The sequence below is a fragment of the Hesperophylax consimilis genome, chromosome 15 (assembly GCF_061612785.1).
Source record: "Hesperophylax consimilis isolate HC1 chromosome 15, BYU_Hcon_1.0, whole genome shotgun sequence".
In the NCBI taxonomy this organism is placed as follows: domain Eukaryota; kingdom Metazoa; phylum Arthropoda; class Insecta; order Trichoptera; family Limnephilidae; genus Hesperophylax; species Hesperophylax consimilis.
Genome location: NC_142850.1, coordinates 23020016 through 23040993, shown reverse-complemented (window position 1 = coordinate 23040993; position 20978 = coordinate 23020016). Strand labels below are relative to the sequence as shown.

The 20978-nt window shown below is 35.7% G+C and overlaps 1 protein-coding gene across 1 annotated transcript in view; it reads right to left on the bottom strand.

The window, feature by feature from the left end:
- Klp61F (Kinesin-like protein at 61F) overlaps window positions 1-6358 on the bottom strand; it is a 32117-nt gene extending 25759 nt beyond the window's left edge. Inside the window, exons 1-5 of the mRNA XM_089640055.1 lie at window positions 6207-6358; window positions 5115-5265; window positions 3500-3652; window positions 1598-1905; window positions 440-688 (exon numbers count right to left, since the gene is read on the bottom strand). Of these exons, the coding sequence (XP_089496181.1) occupies window positions 440-688; window positions 1598-1905; window positions 3500-3652; window positions 5115-5265; window positions 6207-6271 (926 nt within the window). The 5' untranslated portion in view covers window positions 6272-6358. The remainder of the gene's footprint in view (window positions 1-439; window positions 689-1597; window positions 1906-3499; window positions 3653-5114; window positions 5266-6206) is intronic.
- Window positions 6359-20978: the final 14620 nt, after the last annotated feature.

The following is a 20978-nucleotide window of genomic DNA, read 5'->3' as shown; positions in this document are numbered from 1 at the left end:
TCAACGTGATTTTTTTTTAAAGTCACGAGCCGCCACTCTTTTGAAGTATATGTATTTAGGTTGGTTAGTAGCTTAGTTGACAAATAATGTTTCTGATTCCCACCCAGGCGATGTAAGTTCAAGTAATCTGCTAGGTAGGTCTTCTATCATTGCACAAGCATCATCATTTTCAAGATCAATTTGAACTTAGCAAGCTTCAAAAGCCGTACCCGCAAATTATTTCCACCTAAATTAATATTAACGAACATTTGGTGGATTTTGGCAGCTTCCCTTTTTTTTATTTATACTTTCTATTTCCTGTATTACTACATAATATAATGCAAAAGTTCTCTGGCATTCATTATTTGCAAACCAGGAATGTTCGTGTTTCTTTAAAAGAAAAGATTTAGGTTGGTTAGATTCATACACTTTTGTTCCATGTTCTGTTTAGTTGGTTTACCTGTAAGGGATGTGGGGGTGCCTCTCCACCAGCGAGGTGATGACCCTGCCCAGCGTGAGCAGGCTCTGGTTGATGTTGACGCACTCGCGCGCGCGCTCCTTGCGTGCCGGGTTGTCGCTGCCGGCCTTGCTGATGTTCTCGCTGCCCGCCAGGTCCACCAGGTTCAGCTTGCCGATTTTCATCAGTTCCTCGCCTTCCGAGCTGTTCTCCTTCATGTGCACCACAATGGTGAAAACCGTGTGGGAGCGACTGGAACAGATTATTACGGCAAAATGAGTGAGATTTCTCTACCTGAGGGAGTATGGTGACTACTCTTGGCTCTATTCCACCTTCTTTCTCTTGAATATGCTCGGAATGAACCATATGCGGGTCAGAATTGATGTGGACATTGCTTCACATTTCTTCAGACTGATTTGTGGATGGTTGGAAAACTCGACTATCGTTGAAACCATTAACCGCTTCTGTGCCAAGAGCGAGTTAACTCGCATTCTTGGCCGTGCCCAGCAGGCCAGCCATAGAAAAATAGCGAGTTTACTCGCTCTTCTTTGAGCCTCTGTATCATACATATGTCCCGTTTTTTTTTAAAATATGTTTATCTAAGTGAAGGGAAGCAAAAACGTCGAATATTGAATAAATTTGGTAAGTCATTTAAATATCCTTTCAAGGTGTAATGTTTTTAATTTTGAAAAATAAGATTTAAAAATGATTTATTTTGATTAAAAATTCACGGCCTGCTGTGCACAGCTACACTTCTACCTACTGGCATTTAAAAGGTTAATATCTAAGTTCTCTATGGTTATCTCCGTCACCGACAGGATAGACTATTTTATCTCCTGGCCTGCGGGACTAACTTGCCAATGATAGTGCAGGTGGGAAGAGATCTTGCTGCCAAATAGAATCACTTCGGATATTGAAATATTTAACACCAAAGAAGCAGAGTTTAAACGGCAAGCTTTGTTGTTGCTCGTTTAAAACTGTTTGCTTTAATGCGTTTATTTGTTTTTCTTACTTAAACTGAATATTTTCATAAAAACCAATAAAAATTGTAGTTTTTAAAACAATTGAACTGAACATACATTGGGAATGCCATACTCCCACTGGCCCCAGATGTTTAGGAGCAGTTGTGATTCATATACAACAAAAAAAAACTATACCAACCTTGATTGAGCATTCATCAGAGTGGATGCGATCCTCCTCTTCTCCTGTCCCTTGGCCATGATCTTGTACACCTCGTTCTTGTTATAGACAGTGACCTCCTCCAGTCCGTTGACGATGTTGGATCCCTTCCTGGTGACGTCCTCGTAGATCCGCAGCTTGGAGTTGTCTTCCGTGCTGGACAGCAGGTCAAACAGCTCCTCATTGTACAGCTCCAGGTAGGAGACGCGGACGGTGTATTCTGCATTCGTGATGCGTAGCTCGTCGAAGAGCTGGCTGAGGGAGCGTGGAATTATTCCGGCCATCGGGTCCTGGAATTAACAGAAATAAATACATTTCGGACCTATGCTAGACTATCTTCATGATCATATTTTCCTTAATAATAATAATAATAATAATAATTGGATAATTTGTAGAGCGCCGTTTTTGTGAAAAATCACCTCAAGGGCGCTGTACAATTTATTTCCTAGGATCTACATTTGTTATTTAGAAAAGGTACCAAAACATACTTACCTGGCAAGTCACTTCCGACAAACACACTTATACATATTAAAAAGTTTATGCTTATAAAAGATAAAACTGCACGCAGAGGACACTATATCAAAAAACACTGGTCATCGCATGACCTTAAGTCTGCTGTAGTTTTTATTTTAATTTAACTGTATTTTAACTGTCTTAAAAAGCCTACAAATTGTTAGTTGTTATCATTTTTATTTTTATATTTTTAATTATTATTTTTATTTATGTTATTTTATTTTTAGTATTTTTTTTACATTTTGTTAATTTAAATTGCCGTCGACTGTGAAAGTGGAGGTTTCTGAAATTATGGATACGACTGTCTGAAAAGGTGCGTTTTAAGTTTAGACCTAAATTCTGTCGAGTCTGCGATCATTCTCAAATCATGCAGCAGTCCATTCCAGGCTTTAGGTCCTGACACAGCGAAAGCACGCTCACCGAACTTAGTATCTGGTGTGCGCTTTGGTTCCTTCAACCTTCCGATAGCTGATGACGTTGCTGACCTAAGGGTTGACTGTCGGGAATTGGAATCTTCTGGAATACAGAATTCTGATAAGTAAGCCGGAGCCATTCCGTTAAGTGACTTAAATACCATCCAGCATACATTGAACTGGATTCTTTCAGGACATTTGAGCCAGTGCAGATTTTTGAGATGCTCTGAAATGTGGGAGTATTTAGATACTCCGGTGATAAGCCTTGCCGCGGCGTTGAAAATGGATTGTAATTTGTAGATTTGACATTTGGGGAGACTTGCATATATTCCGTTGCAATAATCTAGATGTGAAACAACATAGGAATTGACTAACAATTTAGTCGCCTCTGTTGGCAGGTTTCTACGCACTGCTTTAATTTGCCTTAATTGAAAGAACCCTGTGCTTACAGTTCTGTTCACCTGAGTTTTAAGGGAAAAATTAGCGTCCAGATTGACACCCAGTAATTTGATGCACGTTTTTGGAGTGATGTCACTTCCTGAAATGGTTATTGGGGAGTTTTCAATGTTATGCTGACGTCTGCTTGTGGCAGTCCACAGAAACTCAGTCTTTGTGGGATTCAATTCTTCCTTGTCCTATAAATATGTGTAAACCGTCTCCGCTTTAAAAAAAAAACAAAATTGCAACTAAATACCCTCTCCCTTGCCGGCAGATCTCTCAATCTGCAACCCTTACTGACATCTGCCATGATGATGAACACTGTAATGCTGTTCGAAACATTGACTAAAGGAGGTAGCGTAGTTTATTTTAATAATGCACTTTTCACAAATGGACCAAATGTGGCTATAACAATAATGAAGGGTGAATGCTATTGGATTGGGTTTGGTTAGGTTACGTTGGGTAAGGTTACACTGGAAAAATGGTTAACTATTTGGTATAAACAGAAAAGTAGACTTACATTCTGCCACGGCACTTCCCCATCCACAGAGCTCTCGCCCACCATGGTATGGGTCTTGCCCGTGCCGGTCTGTCCGTAGGCAAAAACCGTGCAATTGTAGCCCGAGAGCACCTCTTCTATCAGCGGGGACACCACCTCATGATAAACATCCACCTGAAAAGACATGGAAAATTGTAATGAAAAGGAGAAACACAGAGAAATAATAAACTTATTCACATTATTATGTCCTTTAATATAATAATAATAAAACTATTGAACAGGGTTATCAATTTAACCATCTTAGTGTTGATCTGTAGGCTTCATAGAGGGCCGACCCTATGCGGGCACAATTTTTGTATGTGAATACCGCACAAGGGTACAAACTGCTCACAACCGTCTGGCGCCAGTGAGACTATGGCATTACCAATTGGGTTATGTTGTGAGGCTGAAGGTAGTGGGAAAGAGATGGGGGAGAGGAAGGTGGGGGAGTACCTCGCTATTGAGATCTGGTCACCAAACACTGCTAAAGCCATTTCAAGCAATGTTTCAATTCTGATTGGTGGTCTTACACCAGGCCGATACTGGGATTATCTTCCACTCTGGAATGTGCCGCGAGTACACTATATTTTATTTTAAATGAAAAATAGTGAAATAACACAAATTCATTGAATAAAATTTACTTGCGCATGCACGAATTTTAACTCGTAACCATCGGATTGATAGTCAAGACCAAGGAGGCCATCCGGATAGGAGCAGTCCGCTCCGGGTGCCGAATTGCCAAGGCGCTGATATTTTTTTTTTACATTAGCTCCACACAAAGAAGGAAAAAGGAAAAGTGGGTAGGAATCTTGGAGTCAGTGTGTCCAGGAGTGGCGGACGTATGAATCCGTTCCTCACAGGATGCAAGGCGATATTCCGAGAGAGAGTCCGATTGGAGACATCAAAAGGTCTCCCTCAACCAGTCTCTTCTGACTCGACCTGCCACGTAGTGAACAGATTCCTTGGTGAACAGATGCATCTGCCGCAATGACCCGGATAAACCTCACCCCGTGAACCCGGGCACCCCTGCTAAGTCACCAAACGTAGAAAACCACTTGGGGCGACCTATGGCAGAGGTGTTGGTTATCCAATAAATGGTTCCCGGGGCGGCAGTACCTATACCCGCCTCCCAAATTTTATATAATACCTTACAGCCTTAACACATCGCCCTTGGGATTATTTTTCATAAAAATGGAGCTACACAAAAATACAAATAATCCAAATAATATTGATTACAGTGTCCTAAATAATTGCATACCGGCGTCTACAAGTTTTGACAAGGCTTTAGGGGCCAAAATTTTACTACCACCAAGCCAGTTTGGATCAAAGCCGTCCTTGGCTTCACGTATAATAGAAACAAAGGGAGAAATGGTATGGAAGCGCATTGGCTGTCTCCAATCCAAGATGACATTGGTTCAATGATATTGGTAACGATTTTGCTTATTGGTAATGCTTGCATGATTTCATAGTAATAATGGTTCATCACCCTTGTTTCTATTATCTGTGGATGATAAAGATTCAGAGTACATCTATAATAGAGAAATATGCATAGCAATACATCCACTCCAGTATGTAGGTAAAAATGAAAAAAAATTACCTGTTTTGAAAGGGGCCCAAAGGCCCGGTCGAATGTGAATTTTTTGGTTAATTTTGTCTCCAGCGGGGAAGACTTCACGATGACCTCCTTGTTGTTGGAAACTTCCACCACACCCTGAGACTTTAGATCACGCTCCCGATTGTTTATAGGCCTGCAAATAAACCATCTCCATTTAATTTCAATCAACTTGATTTAACTAAACTATTGAAGACTCGTAAAACATAGAAAGTTGGCAGGGCTGACCCTGTGCAGATGCAATTGGAGTAGTCCGCTCCGGGCGCCGACTTGTCAAGGCGCCAAGAAGCGAAGGCGCTGATAATACCTATCACCTAAGACAGCACCCTTGAGGTTTTTTGCAAGGGCAGGGCGCCCTTTGACTCAGGGCGGGCCCAGGGTATTGGGTGTAATTCAATGCAAGCCAACTGTGTGCCTGACTCAGTTACTCTCACAACTCGGCTGTGGAATAATTTTGTCAGGTTTTGTGTTTGTTCGCTTTAACTACATAATATTATGAGGAAACAATTTACTTGTATTTTGCATGATATATTTTTATATCACCCTGTTCATAGCTATTCCCTCCTTTCAATGCAACATGGCAGAGAGATTTATATTATTATTGTGATGAGTAACATATTGATATGTCAAAAATTAACAAATCTTCTAAATGTCAGTTGAAAGGTTTGTTACAAGAACATTTGAATCTATTGTTTTCTTAGTGTCATCGAAGAAGATATACAACAAAGCATTAGAAAACTGCAACCGTTTGTAGATACAGTAAATGACTCATTGGAGTAATTAGTGAAAATTTCGAAAAACCTGATATAATCTGTATCTTTAGAGAAATTCTAACGGTCTTCAAACGTATAGCAACGTGAAAATCTGTGCCATAATGTCAAATCGATCCAAAACTTCAGATAGTTTCTAAAGAAAGATCAGAAAATTAACATTTGAAGACATCGTTATTATTTTAGCACAATTTATTATTTATTATATATTGGATTAAATTTCCGTGACGTTACGTGGGAACATGTAAAATTCTCTCGGTGTGCAAGTCAACATACGGGAACACGAAATTAAAACAGTTAAACTTACCGTAAACGGACAAACACCTGGATATTTTGGTTTTTGTCCTTCCGACTCACTTTTTCGCCGTTCATCTTGACGGATTAAACTTACAATCTTAATAGAAATTTGAGTATAAATGCTTCAATTCACAAAACAATATCGCGAGTGTCCGTTAAAAAGAGCACTTTCAAACCAAACAAAGTCAGCGATCAGCGGTTGGGATTTGAGATCTGACTGCGTTTTGATTGGCCAGCCGAAGTCAAAAACTGTCGGTAAAGTAATAATTCGTATTATCAGCTGTGGTAATCATTTTGAAACAGGCGACTGTGTTATTTAAAACTTTCCAATAGATGTCTCTACAATACTATTCAAATAATTATTCCTCTATGAACCAAATTAGCGGATGTGAGTGTTATTTTTGCATATTCTCCAATAGATGTCTCTGTTAACGATAAGATAAATATAATCGGATAAAAAGACGCCGATTTATCATCACGATTATTTTTTGAATGTATGCGAAATAAGTTGAATTCCTTATTCATTGTTTATAGATTCCGCCACACAGCATACCCAAAGATAGCATTGACCCTGTAGGAATTATTTTCCTCACTGCCTCTTGTGTTAGGTTGTTAAAATAAAGTTGACAAAATGGAGAAACGGAGGGCGGTGCAGTCAAATTATTCATGCTCAACTCGACACAGGAATTCCCTAGTGAGATGAGCAGCGGAGGAAAAAAAATAAATAAAAAAGATGGCGCTAATTTAGTTATATTAGGAAAAAAACCTAAATCTTCAGAAAGGATAAACGCGACGCTCGTCATAATCTACGCGTTCATAGATGGCGTTAATTAATATGTTTTATATAAATACGTTTTTTGCAAGGTATTGCTTTTCAATAATATACAAATTATTAATGTATTCATCAAATAGTTTTGTCCCTAAAAAAAAAAAATTTTTTCAAAAAATGCTTACAAATGGTCAAATTTTTACGAAATGGCAAATTATTAGATAATTTAATTTCCCACCTAAATTTATTTTGAATTTAGTTTGAACTACCACATTTGTTTAGTAATAATAATTGGATAATTTCTATAGCGCAATTTATTACGAGCTCCTAGGCTCTGGCTAATTTTATGTACTTACAACAATGCGATTTTCAAATTCCGCCGTTATATGAAAATATTTTTAACGTCCACATAATTATATCAAATATTTATAAAAGGGATAGATGTTAAAACATTATAAACGATATGTTTGTATACATTATTAATTAAACATTACATTTTATGTAAAAGGTGCTAAAAAAAGTTATTTTTTTCAGACAAACCTTCCCGGGTTACGAATAAACTGACAATATTTTAATTTTTGTCCTTTTTACTGCTAAAAAAATATTTGTTGGTTGGGAACTGTATCGGACACTTGAATGCGGTGTGCATATGAACTAAATACATCATTCCTGAAAGAAAGTCCAGTTATATTAAATTATCCTAAATCCTGTATCTAAATTTCAATAATAAACAATTAGTTAATGTTAATTAAGTGTTAATCTCAAGTGACCTACCAGGTAAGTATTGTACTGTATATTATCTCCATATATAGTTAGTAATAACATCATTGTAGAAATGTATTATTTTCTTGTACAGCGCCCTTATTTTATTTATTTTAAAATTATTTACAAATTAAGTAAAAACAGTTTTTTGCTTGAAATCGAACGTTTCTAGACTCCGTTTGTCAAGCGATTTTAATGCCTATTACTTGCAATATAAGGTATACCAAGAATATACACATTTTTGGCTTGTAGCTTCCTCTTAAATTATTAGATGTTTTAAGATGGACAATTTTTCTTCTATTGATATTGATTTCACGCTTAGCGATAGATCAGTAGGCTGAAAAATGAGCATAGTCCTCGTTAAGTCGAGTTTTTAAATTTTTTTATGAAAAATATTTTTCCTTTTAATATTTGAAATAATTCTGAATATGCAATGAAGGACGCTACAGCTGAAGACCGAGAAGCAGAAAAGACGTTTGGATTGAAATTGTGTTTTTTATACATATTATTTAGTTAAAGAATTTAGTCCGATTAAATCTAGTATATATTACTTTTATAACAGTGTATTATTATAAGTACCTATGCCTTCCAATATTCAGAGATGTGCAAAATGGGTACCCAAAACCATTTGAAATGCAAAATGGAAATGGGTCAAAAATTTTCCATTTGAAAATGCAAAATGCAAAATGGTTTTTAGAAAAGCATTTCAAATGCAAAATACCTATTTTCAAAATGCATTGAAAATGCAAAATGGTTTCTCAGGTCAAACAATTAAAATAATTATAGATTTTTTAAACAATTTTGTTATTAATATTGGACATCAATGTAGAACAAACATATTACATGATGGTAAATCCAACCACGACTACAGATTATGAAACCACAAAAAATTGCGCAGGACTAATGTTGCCAACGTAAAAACATAGAAACTGCTATCTTACATTTAATATTACAGGGTCATGGCCCCATGTTCAGTATTTGAATCAGTGTTTTTTGTAATGGTATCACTCAATTGTCAGGGCTCCTACCAGGGAGCAACTTGACAAATGTAAATTATCTCTCATAGCGAGGTTGAGGACCGACTGATATTTGGGGCTTATGAAAAAAAGATGAGTGGAGATAGTAGGAAGAATGTTGCAAAAAGCATTTAAAATGGAAAATGCATTGAGAAAAGCATTTAAAATGCAAAATGCAAAGTGGTTTTTAGAAAAGCATTTAAAATGCAAAATGGAAAATACCCATTTTGCATTTTGCATTTCCATTTGAAATGGATTTATTTGAAATAAAGCACATCTCTGCCAATATTACCTATGTACTAAATTTCTTACTTCACAACATAGCAAGGCTATCAGCTTCTTTTAAATTAGTATTTTTCCAATGATCGATATCATTGCAGACGGTTTTTGGAGAATCATTCCGATGTAAACAGACGGATTGCCATATTAAATGCACAGCCGAAATGTGGGAATGTTTAGTCTGTTTTACAGGTATTTCTTTGGGCCTGCTCTAAGGAAATAGCAGCATTGATCACCTGCGCACAGGTGAACGTGCCCGAAACTCGAGGGACGCGAGCGGGATACACGTACACAGATGATTTTGGTTTATGAGAATGAGTTGTTTCTTCGACTCGTTTTCGTCGTATCATTCATAAGTCGGATCGTATGTGGAACTAGCTACAGGAAACTATTATACCTCTTTCATTTATTCCGAACCTCTTCAAAACCCGCATTAATAAATCCCTTTACACAGCCCCATCCTTAACCCGTCCCACAACGCTGCCCAACTGGTCCCATTTAGCTCCACCGTCTTTACACTGTGTAGACAGAATCCCTTTGGGAAAATTTACGTCTTAAATTTAAAAATTAATAATAATTTCCTAAAAAAACAGTTTATTTGGGCCTTCTGTAAAAAATGATAAATGGTAGTTACTCATTCTACAAATTAAGCCGTAGATGTACGAGTTTTACAGTGTATTTTGATAAGGCTCCTTCTAATTACGAAATAAAAAAAATGACTATTGGATTGCCTTAATATATTATATTTTTTCTCCCATCATTGTAGGTTGTAGGGAGGGTTCTGTAATTTTGATATTAGAATCTAACAGGAATGTTTATAATCTGATACACCTACAAGATTTTTATTTTCTAATTAGTTAAAAATTCAAATATCAAAAAAATATTTATTGCACAAAAATACAGAGTACAAAGTTTATAGGTTACATCCTATTTCTTCCAGCTAACCCAACAAATATACATTATATTACATAACCCAACAATTACATGTTAACAAATGTATGTAAATAAAAAATAAAAAACAAAGGTATTTAATTTATGTAGGATATTAATTTAAGGTGTAGTGACATTTTTTTAAAATAAATGTTTTTAGTGATGATTTATATTTAAGTATGTCGGTTATTATTTGTTTGATGCTACGTGGAAGGTTAAATATTGTTATTACAATCTTCTTGCAATCAACCCACTATTATATTATTATATATTTTAATACATACATCAAAAATTTAAATTATCATGGAAATCTGTCTGAAAATTATTATGCCAGTCCCTCGTGATTTTTAAATACATATATTTGAATTTAGCTTTTGTTTTCATGAACAAAAGAATGCAAATTTTTAAAAAATTTAATTAATATCAAATTTAATAATATAATTATTAAGTTCTGCAAGTATTTTTTGGTTGTTGTTATTGTTACAACCGTCGTAGACAGTTTGAAAATGGCCTTGAAAGCCGAAACAGCTGTAACAATAACAAAAACCAAAAAATACTTGCAGAACTTAATAATTATATTATTAAATTTGAATTTAATTAAATTTTAAAAAAATTAAATGGAGTTCTACGAATTAAACACAAAAACAATAAAAAAATAATGCAAATCTTTGATGCGGAAATGAATTAATAAGAAAATCGTGACGTAGATAGATGACCATTTTCCACTGGGAGATTCGAATTTACTGCAATACAAGTGGCGTCAAGCGACTGCATTTACAACAATTTATTTATAATGTGATGGTAATATTATTGTATTAAAACTTATGTTCGGAATAAAAGGGGAAAATACCAGAAATATTTGAAGTGTTACTTATGCATTGATGATTTAGAATCTAGGTAATTTATTAGCGCCTTGTAAATATTGCCTTTGAAGATATTCAATTAATCAAATTGAAAGTCTCATTTAGCAAATTATCATGACCAGGATATTACAGGGAAAATGTTGAGAATAATTGTACTTATACAAAGAGTCGCACATGGCGGTAGATACTCTCAGTATCGCCAAGGCGAAAGTAGTGAAAAACCACCATTCGGAATAGAAGCTTTTGTTTGAAATGGCTTTAACTGTATTTGGTGACCAGGTACTTCCCCACTTACCTCTTCCCCATTCCTTCCTCTCCCCTTACCGAAATAGCTTAAACTATTTTCATTACAGCTAAATGAAACAATACAATTTACTTATAATACCGAAATAAGTCAAATATCAATAAGTACTTTTTCAACATCAACTCCACGCAGGAGGCTTCGAGGAAAATAAATTCCCCAGGGCCTGTGTCATCATTGGAAATGCAGTGCGGAAATTCTTTTTGAGAAGATAATGTTGTAAAAATGGGTCTTGAAGAGACGCATGTTGGAGGAGAGAAGAAACACGAAAATCTTTCCACAGCCGATCTGTTGAACTCAAGAACGTTACGTAGAAACGACCCGTTTTCCTGAGATAAATAATGTCAACAGTGTGGCGAAGAGATATATTATGTTACTAGTTCCTCAGAGCATCTTCCATTGAAATGCCGATAGATTTAAATTTGGCAGCCATCTCTGGTCCGGAGCCCCTAAATACCTGAAAAAAACCTTTGACTCTGTGCAGAAACGGGTGGTCCGTTTGATAGATTCCCCAATCTTAACAAACGGACTGCAATCTTTAGAGCACAGGCGTCAGGTAGGTATGCTGTCCTTGTTCTATCGGTATTACAATGGAAGATGCTCTGAGGAACTAGCGTCATTGATCCCTTCGGCACCGGTGCGTAGTCGGGATACACGCCAAACGCGCGCCCAACATTTGTACACAGTTGACATTTGTCACATGAGAACGGGTCGCTTCTACGATTCGTTCTTAAGTTCAACAGCTCGGCTATGGAACGAACTGCCGGCCTCTGTGTTTCCTCCCTCCTACAACATGGGACTCTTCAAGACCCATGTTCACTCCTTCCTCTCCACAAAAAGACCCTCCACACAGCATCCCCAAAGATGACATAGGCCCGGAGGGAAATTATTTTCTTCAGGGCCTCCTGTGTGGAGTTAATATAAATAAAAAAAAAGAACAAGGACAACATTCCCACCTGACGGTTCTGCTCTAAATAATGAATCCGTTTGGGAATATATCAAACGGACCGCCCGTTTATTTATTTATTTATTTATTTGTTAAGACATACACAGTACAATAAGATACAGTTAGATATTTTTAGTTATCACATAGTTGTAGTACCTATTACGTATGTCCATAAAATATCATTACGTAATTTCGCCTGAGATTGTTATAAAAGGAAGGAATTGTATGGATAGATAATAATAAATTATGCGATGAGTTAAGGGTTTTTTCCAAGTGCGTTGGGGCTCCAGACCAGAGGTGGCTGCAAATTAAACAGTGGAATAGTGATATATTCAAAATATGTAGTGGTGTGTACAAACCTACAGTGCGTGGAAAGATATACTCAAAATTATATTGAATAGCTGACGTGTACCCGGCGTTGTTCAGGGTTTAGAATGGTTTGGAGTAAAATTGAAGTTGAATTGAAAAGTATTTGTTTCACTTGAGCGCGCCATGTCTTCCTCGGGCGTTCCCGACTTATTCTACCATTTACTATTGTACACCACATTGTTATCTACTGTTAAAAATATATCGCCTTTAAGAGGAAGCTACAAGCCAAAATGCGTATATTCTTGGTATAGGTACCTTATATTGTAGGTAATAGGCATTAAAATCGCATGACAAACGGAGTCTAGAAACGTTCGATTTCAAGCACAAAACTGTTTTTTTATTTATTTTGTAAATAATTTTATAATAAAGCAAAAAAGTTAATCAAATGAAACTGTCACAGAAAATCTTAGCTATAATACTGTATTTTTTAAAGTTGTTTGCTTTATGCGTTCATACATTTCTGTTGAAAAAATTTTTTTTAGTAGTTTACATTTATATTTTTTATTGAGTAATTTATTTATTTATATGTATTCTACTCAAGCGAAACGATAGGAAAACCTTCAATTTATCTAAAGCATATTTTTTTGTATTCATAATGTACACCAATTCGTTATAAAGATTAATCAAAATTGTATTATCATATTAATAAATAAATCATTATACCTAATGAAAGGTGCAATGTTAAATAGCCAACAATGTTAAATACATTTTCTAAGAACCTTGGATGTACACATTAAAAACATCTATAATGTTGCCACAATATTATTTAACTAAATCGATTTGAAATTGGATCGAAATCCCGTTATCCCAACATTACGTCAACAATTTAAATTGAATCATGTAAATAATCGGTCCAATATTGTAATTGTCGGTCCCTCGTGGCTTGTCCATATGTCCCGCCCGCAGCCGCGTTACAAGTCTCCAGGGACGTTCTTGGAGGGAGGGTTTCCGCAAGAACAATATGATTATCTGGACTGACTGGATCTAGTCCCGCGGCCATATTGGGTTATGCGGAACATCGTTTAGCTCGTGGGAACCTCGGTACCTGACGGCGAGACAGCGCCATCTTGCAATATTGCACACAGTCCTTGATTCCTGCGGCTGGCTGGCGCGAAAAAATATACATTTCTCGGAAAGTGTGGGTCTATTTCTGCACTGCGTTGGAAAAACAGAAAAATATGAGTTCCTGAGAAAACATTAATGTGTACATCGGCCAAGTAGCTATATATACAAATTATGGGAAACTGACGGTTTTTAAAAAGAAAATTATGTAATGTTGCGGGACTGAAGAAGCAGGGAAGAAGAAGGGAAAAATAGAGTTAGGCTATTCATATCTGGTCCAGAGCTATTTCACGTAAAACAATATTTTCATATTTTTAATCGAGTGCCTAGGTATATACCTATTATAAAAGTTTTTTTTTTTTGATTTTATGGATTCTTTCGTAATCCTCTAACTAGCTAGGGCTTATAACAATACCCTTCATGTTTCTAACTAACTAGTACTAAACATGAAGGGTATTGTTATAAGCCCTAGCTAGTTAGAGGATTACGAAAGAATCCATAAAACCAAAAAAATATATACTTCTGCTTTATGGCAACTCAAAATCAAATTATCAGGCACGGGTTTTATAAGGTACCTACGTAGTAAAAATATAATTTGTAATAATATCTATGGTTGATCAAACATGATTAAACCCTTGTTTCGAAATCTAAAGCACAATGTAATACGCTCATTTTATCTCAAGAGAACGGTGGAAACATCACAGGGATGGTCGAGACTTTTTCGCCGCATTCCGATACTTGCAGCTTAAAAATAATATCGCCTCACTTCATAACCTCAGTTCGGACTGTCAAACGACATCTTTTGGCGGCAAAAAGTAGCAGCGTCCTGCGCCTGCGCGGATTCCTCGGCTGCGCATACCCGCGCGCAGCAAAAACTGGTATCCCGCGCAGCCGACGCGCGTCGCATAACGTGAGGCCGGCCCTTGGATACGTTTTTTTCACCCAGTTCTCATGGCTGCCGCGTTGATTTTTTGCCGGACTGAATGCCTCCCTGGCAGACCAGGGTATTATTATTTGCTAAATTCTATGGTTATCATTACTCGGGCAGTTTCTTAGACCTGCTGATCGACTAGCTTAACTTTGCAGCTATTGGTTTGGTGGCATTGCTAGCGTTGCCACTTTGAGTGTTGGATGTTGTGTTTACAAGTTCATAATAAATCCATCGACTTTAACATTTCATTTCACCCTTGGGGTATTTACTAGCGCCAGGAACCGTTTGACTCATGGCCGGCCCTGACTTTAGGTACTACTTTATAACATAAGGGCAAACAGATTGCATCCACCGGCCAATGTATCACCATAGAGCGTGATACTTCGTAAAAACGTAACTTTCATTTCAATGTGTACTTTCACTGTTATGTATTAGAGAATTTTATATACAGTTTTGTTCGCAGATTATATATTACTGGAAAAACTGCGCATTGCACGTTGCTGGAGGTGCTATTTTTTAATCCCAGTATTTATTTTACAGTGGGCGGTACAGTACAGGGATTTTATTTGAATATACGAATATACTCGTATCATTCTGAAAATGTGTTTTGTTGCTCAGTAGGAAACATATTGAGGTGAAAAGCGTGGAAAAGGTTACATAAATCCAAAAAGAAAAGTGTAATAAGGTTGTTTGTGTAAGCAATACAAGAAATGTATCTATACTCGCAGGTATATTGAACTTAAGGATATTGAAGTTTTTAGTTTAGAACGAAATTCTATTGGGCTTGCTATGCATCTTAGTACCTACCTAGTTTCCAAGTTGATTCCCTGATACTCCGAATTGGCGACAGACGGCCTTCGTGACGTACTCCGTGGTCGAGGGGTAAAGCTCTCGACTAGCAAGCCGAAGGTCACGAGTTCAAAACTGATTGATTTGTGTTATTTCACAATTTATTAATTAAAAATAATATACAGTGTACTTGCGGCACGTTCCAGAGCGGAAGAAACTCTCAGTATCGCCCTGGTGTAAGACCACCATTCAGAATTGAAAGGTTGCTTGAAATGGCTTTCGCCGTGATTGGTGACCAGAACTGAATAGCCAGGTACTCGCCCACCTTCCTCTTCCCCATCTCCCTCCTCTCCCATAACCTTCAGCCTCACAACATACCCCAATTGGGGATGCCATAGTCTCACTGGCTCCAGACGGTTGGGATTCTTTTGCGGTATTCATAATTTTAAAAAATACTACAGCAAAACAGAGTAAAATTATTATTGCTAATTTATAAATCATCTCTTCAAATTATTCGTAATCCGATTAAAAACGGGATTACAGGCCCTTAACGATTCAATTGATAGTTTTCCTGATAAAATTTTAGTAAAATACTGATGTATTATCATGATGTCGGAACAAGCGTTCATAAAAATCCTAACATTTTAGCAGGTGCATGAACACGTATTCCGATATTTTGGGAACTTACTAAAATTTAATCAGGAAACGGCCTGCAATCCCGTCTTTATGAGATTCTTAATAACTTAGCAATACTCATTTTTCTCAGTGCAGTGGAGAAATTTATTGAGGAGGTTAAATCACACATTACAAAAAACATGGCAACTTTAGTTCCTCTTCTGGCCGCCCGAAAAATTATCATTGTCAAACTGTATAGTGTGATCTCACCTCCCGTAGGTAATACGAAACTACACAGGGATGAAAATATTGTGAAGACAAGTTTGTAGAATGAATTGAATCTTTGAAAAAATTGATTCTATAAAAATCAGATCTGAAAAAAATAGTCATATGGCTATCCAAGAAACAGTTTTACTGTTGAAATCTGTAAGTAGGCAGGAACCCACTTATTTTAACACTTTTTGTTTAACACATAGGTGAGGGTAACTACCCACACTTTTGGCATGGTTCTATATAATGCATGCGGGATGTAGAGACGCAGCATTCAACTATCATTCCGGAGGTCAGTGGTTCAAATCCCGCAAGTAAATTGCGTTTGGATAATTTGTGTTATTTGGCAATAATTTATTCATTCGAAATAATATAAAGTATACTTGCGGCATGTTCCAGAGTGGAAGATAATAGCAGTATCAACCAGGAGTAAACGTTGCTTGATAGGCTTTAACCGTGTTTGGAAATCAGATCTGAATAGCTAGGTACTTTTCCGCCTTCCTCATCCCCATCTCTTTCTATTCCTCACTACCTTGAACCTCACAACATACCCGAATCTAGGATGCCATAGTCTCAATGGATCCAGACGGTTGGGGGAATTTGAACTCTTCAAATTCCCCATACCGCACAACTCTTGTTCGGTATTTACATAAAAATAAACTGACTACAATACAATGTGTGAACGTTCGTTTTAATTGTTTAATAAATAACTTTGTTTAAGCCCTCTTTTGTCGCAGGCATCAAAAATCAGATTCGTATAATTTTTCCCAATTAATTAAAAAGTCAACATTGCCGCGAAAAATACTAAAAAGTCGTTTCTGAAACGATGTAAAATTCGACTTATCAATTCAGGTCCCTTCGTGGGTCGTGGGTATCACAGGAAAAGCTATACTGGCAAAATGTGGCCAGACTTGTTCTTGCTAACATTCCGAAAATAATATCGGTTTTAATGGAAAACCCGAATTACATTTATTTGTAGATATTTCTTAACGTTAAGAATACTTGAGTGAGTGCGAACAGGAATGGCGTTTTTTGTCAATGTGACTGTAGTTTCAAAAAAACTAGGTATGATGGTACTAGTGGCGTGCATTCATTTTTGACCGTATGCTCTCTGACCAAAGGAAAGCTTTATGCAGTTTTTCAAAGTTCAATATTCAATAATGGAATTTTAATATCACCTCTTGTAGAAGATTCATATAAATCACAAAATGCACCAGTTTTTGTTGATTTTTAATACATCTATTTGAAATTCACATTCGTTTTCGGTAAAGAATTAATGAAAATCTTGGAAGCTTAAATTAACCAACTTCCTGACATCCGATTGAGCTGATATTCGGCAGATTGACACTGTGTCAATGACAATGCATTATTTTGGTGGCAATCATATCTATATACGCAATAAATAAAAATATATATACGCAATAAGAAAAATTTACTTTATGCAATGTCTGAAATATATATTTTCACGAAATGTACATTTTACAAAAAACGAAAATCGTTCTAGCAGTAGAGTAAATAATGCATATGAGGTTCCACTATGCAAAACTAGGCTTGCGCAGAGACATGCTTTTTTCATTGCCCCAAAAATCTACAATGCACTCTATCAGACTATAGAAGTTAGATCTAAAAATATATCGTCTTACAGCATATACAAAAATTTAATAAAGACTTGGATCACTACCATTGACACAAATACTTACCTGCCATAACATCCTACCTTTAGTAAATTTACAAATCCTTAATTTTTCTATTTTTTTAACCTTTTTTTCTTAATTATAATTTTGTATAAACGGAATTATTTGTTTTATAAACTGCACTAAAAAAAATAAGTATACCCACGAACTGGCGATGCCTATGTGGGATTTTTTTTTTGTATATATGCATACTATTCTATTATATTTTTTATTTAATTGTATCATTTTATTTTTCTTATCTTAAAGCTACCTTTTTATTTTTTATAGTACCTTCTTTACCTGTGAATGAAATGCTTTTTGTAATACTATAATAATTTTAATAATGTAATACTTGTTTTTGTAATACTTGATTTATGTAATTATATTTTTATGCATGTAACAAAAGAAAATTATTAATAAAAAAAATAAATAAAAAATAAAATTCTCTGAAATCCGATGATATTACAGCATCGGCATTTGACAAGGTTAGTAGAGTTTTCGACACCAGTTCCTAAAAAAAGTCGCACTAATTTCTCTCCATGTACATACTCTACCCAATACTATCGTAAGAATAATAATTAGCCATGTGTTTTATTTTTTGACATTCTAGAGTTTCATAATATATAATAGAATATATCACCCATTTTCATAAACACTATATGCTGTATTTTCTAAATAATATTCTCTGGATTGGGTATTCCATTATATAAATATAAAATTTAATTCAAATGTAAAGCGAGCTTCATATTTAGAGAAGTAATTAATGTCAGATCAATGCCGCTGTCATTTTAGTCTATTCTGAAAACGTAACTTTTAAAATTAAGATTCTTAATTTAAAAAGTTTTCACGATGGTAAAATGTTTTTATAAGGTACCTACCTATTTTGTTTCTTTTCAGTCGGTTTTTCTTCATTTAAGTGAGTATTTTGAACGAATAGAGTTGAGTTGTATCATTAGGAGGAATGTATCGAATGTCCATGTAAGGAACAGTGTGAAATGACGATTATCACGAAGGAATGCAAAGCTAAGAATAGTTATACAGGGCGTAATAAGATAGATGGACGCCCTTAGATGGCTTGGTCACGAATGCTTTATTTTATCGAACGACTATAATATTAGTATTGGGATTAATATATGTACTACCTAACTGAATCTACTTGCAAAATAATTCATCGTATTTACTGCTTAGGTTACACAAATACTAAGAATAATTATAAGAACGACTAGAAATTTCATAAATTAATTTTGTTTATTCATTACTCCCCGGCGTATCCCGGGTTTTATGCAGATTTTTTTTAAATCAGGGGTATACAGTAATTTTCATCATATTTTGTATTTCAAATGTTCAAATACTAGCAAAAAAACTGCTTTAGGGGGTAATAATAGAGAATAGAGGTGGTTTTTCGAATTCTCATGTAGACAGTGACCTTCCTCTTGTTTTATAAATCAAGTGTGCAAATTTTCATTAACCTCAGAATAAAACTGTAGATTTGTATAAAAATCACCGCCCGCCACAAACAGACAATCAACTTTATATAATAGATTATGGCAACACCAAGCAACCCTAATTTCAGAACAAACTATAGTTGGTTCAAATGTGAGGTTATGTTTGAAACCCGAATCTGTCATCATTTGTCAGTATGAAAAGAAATGAAAAATTGGTAAACGTGCGCGGTTTTTCTGATTTTTTATTTATCATCTAATGAATGGCTTCTGTGATATCATAACATGCTCAAAGAATAGGTGAGGTTATATATATATAACCTCACCGTTCTACGAATAACCTGACAATAATTGAAAATCTTCAACTACCAACACAGTAAGAGGAAAATGTTGCTTGTGTCATTGAGGACCTAGCCAGCTGAGGAATTGAACTCACTACCAACTTGGCGAATGACCGGTCTATGTTATTCTTCTGTGCTTTTCTTCAATGTTCTTTTTAATAACTACCTAGGTACCTACTACATGTTGTCGTGGATCCACATTACTATTTGTCATACGTAGGTACTTAAGTTCCCTGGTTCGAGCACTAACTCATTATCTATTTACTACATAGACCAGTAAGTAAGTACTTAAGTAAGCGATGAATTGATATTAATGTAATGCCGCTTTTTGCGAGCGGACCCCATTGGCCGAGCTCGGTGCGAAGCTTCATGGCATCTTGGCTTAGCGTCATCTCGCCGGTCGCAAACGTTGCTAAACATTTTTTCCTCTGGTTCTCATGACTGCCGCCATCACGACTTCAGCATAAAAATCACCCCGAACGTACCTACTGTCCTGTCGTTGAAAGCGCCATTGCTCCGAACGATGTCCATTTTGCAAAATGTGAGCATTGTTTTAGTAAAGATCATTGATGGGATTGCGAATAACAAATAGAATTCTTTTTATTTTCAAATATATCCCTTGGCTTTTCGGATGTTTGGTCGGAATAACTAGATTTATCGTCAGATTTCACATTTGCTATATTATTGTACGGAGACAAATTAGTTTTGCTAATTTATTAAGAACCTCTTAAAATTATTTGTAGTTGTTTGTCAAGTCGCTGACAAACGATATATTTACGGCGACTCTCTAGATGGGTATATCTACTAAGAAAAAAGTCATTTTCAATACCTTCAATGACATTTCCACGATTAATTATATAATTATTATTTCTAACCTACCTATTTACCTACTAAGGTGTCATTTTAGTGTTTTCTATTGTTTAGATAATAGATGTTTGTTTAGCAGGTAAACACATGTTTATGTATCTATAATGTAACAGAAAAATCTTATTTGTTTGAACCAAAAAAAGACACCTAGGCTGAAGGTAACTAATTATGAATCATTTAGAAATAAAAAGTAAACCCCAATACTATCGATCTATTTACAAAATTTTATCGTTTATTATTTTTTACGTGAATAAGAAATATAGAAGAAAAATGGAGTCAGCTAACGAAAAAAATGAAATATCGGATCGTTAGTTTTCATACAAATTACACTGTACTTAATAACTGAAATTGTATACAAAAGCTTCCTACCAGTACCTACCAATAATAACTTCAAAACATGTATTATTTATCGTCACATTTCGTACCATTGAAATACAATAGAAAATTGTGAAAATGTTTTAGCAAAGTTTTCCCCAGTTTTCAAACAACAGAAAACTTTTCTATTCGAGTTGTTCAACAAACGGCCGCCAGGTGCGCTGCGAACAAAATGGCGCCAC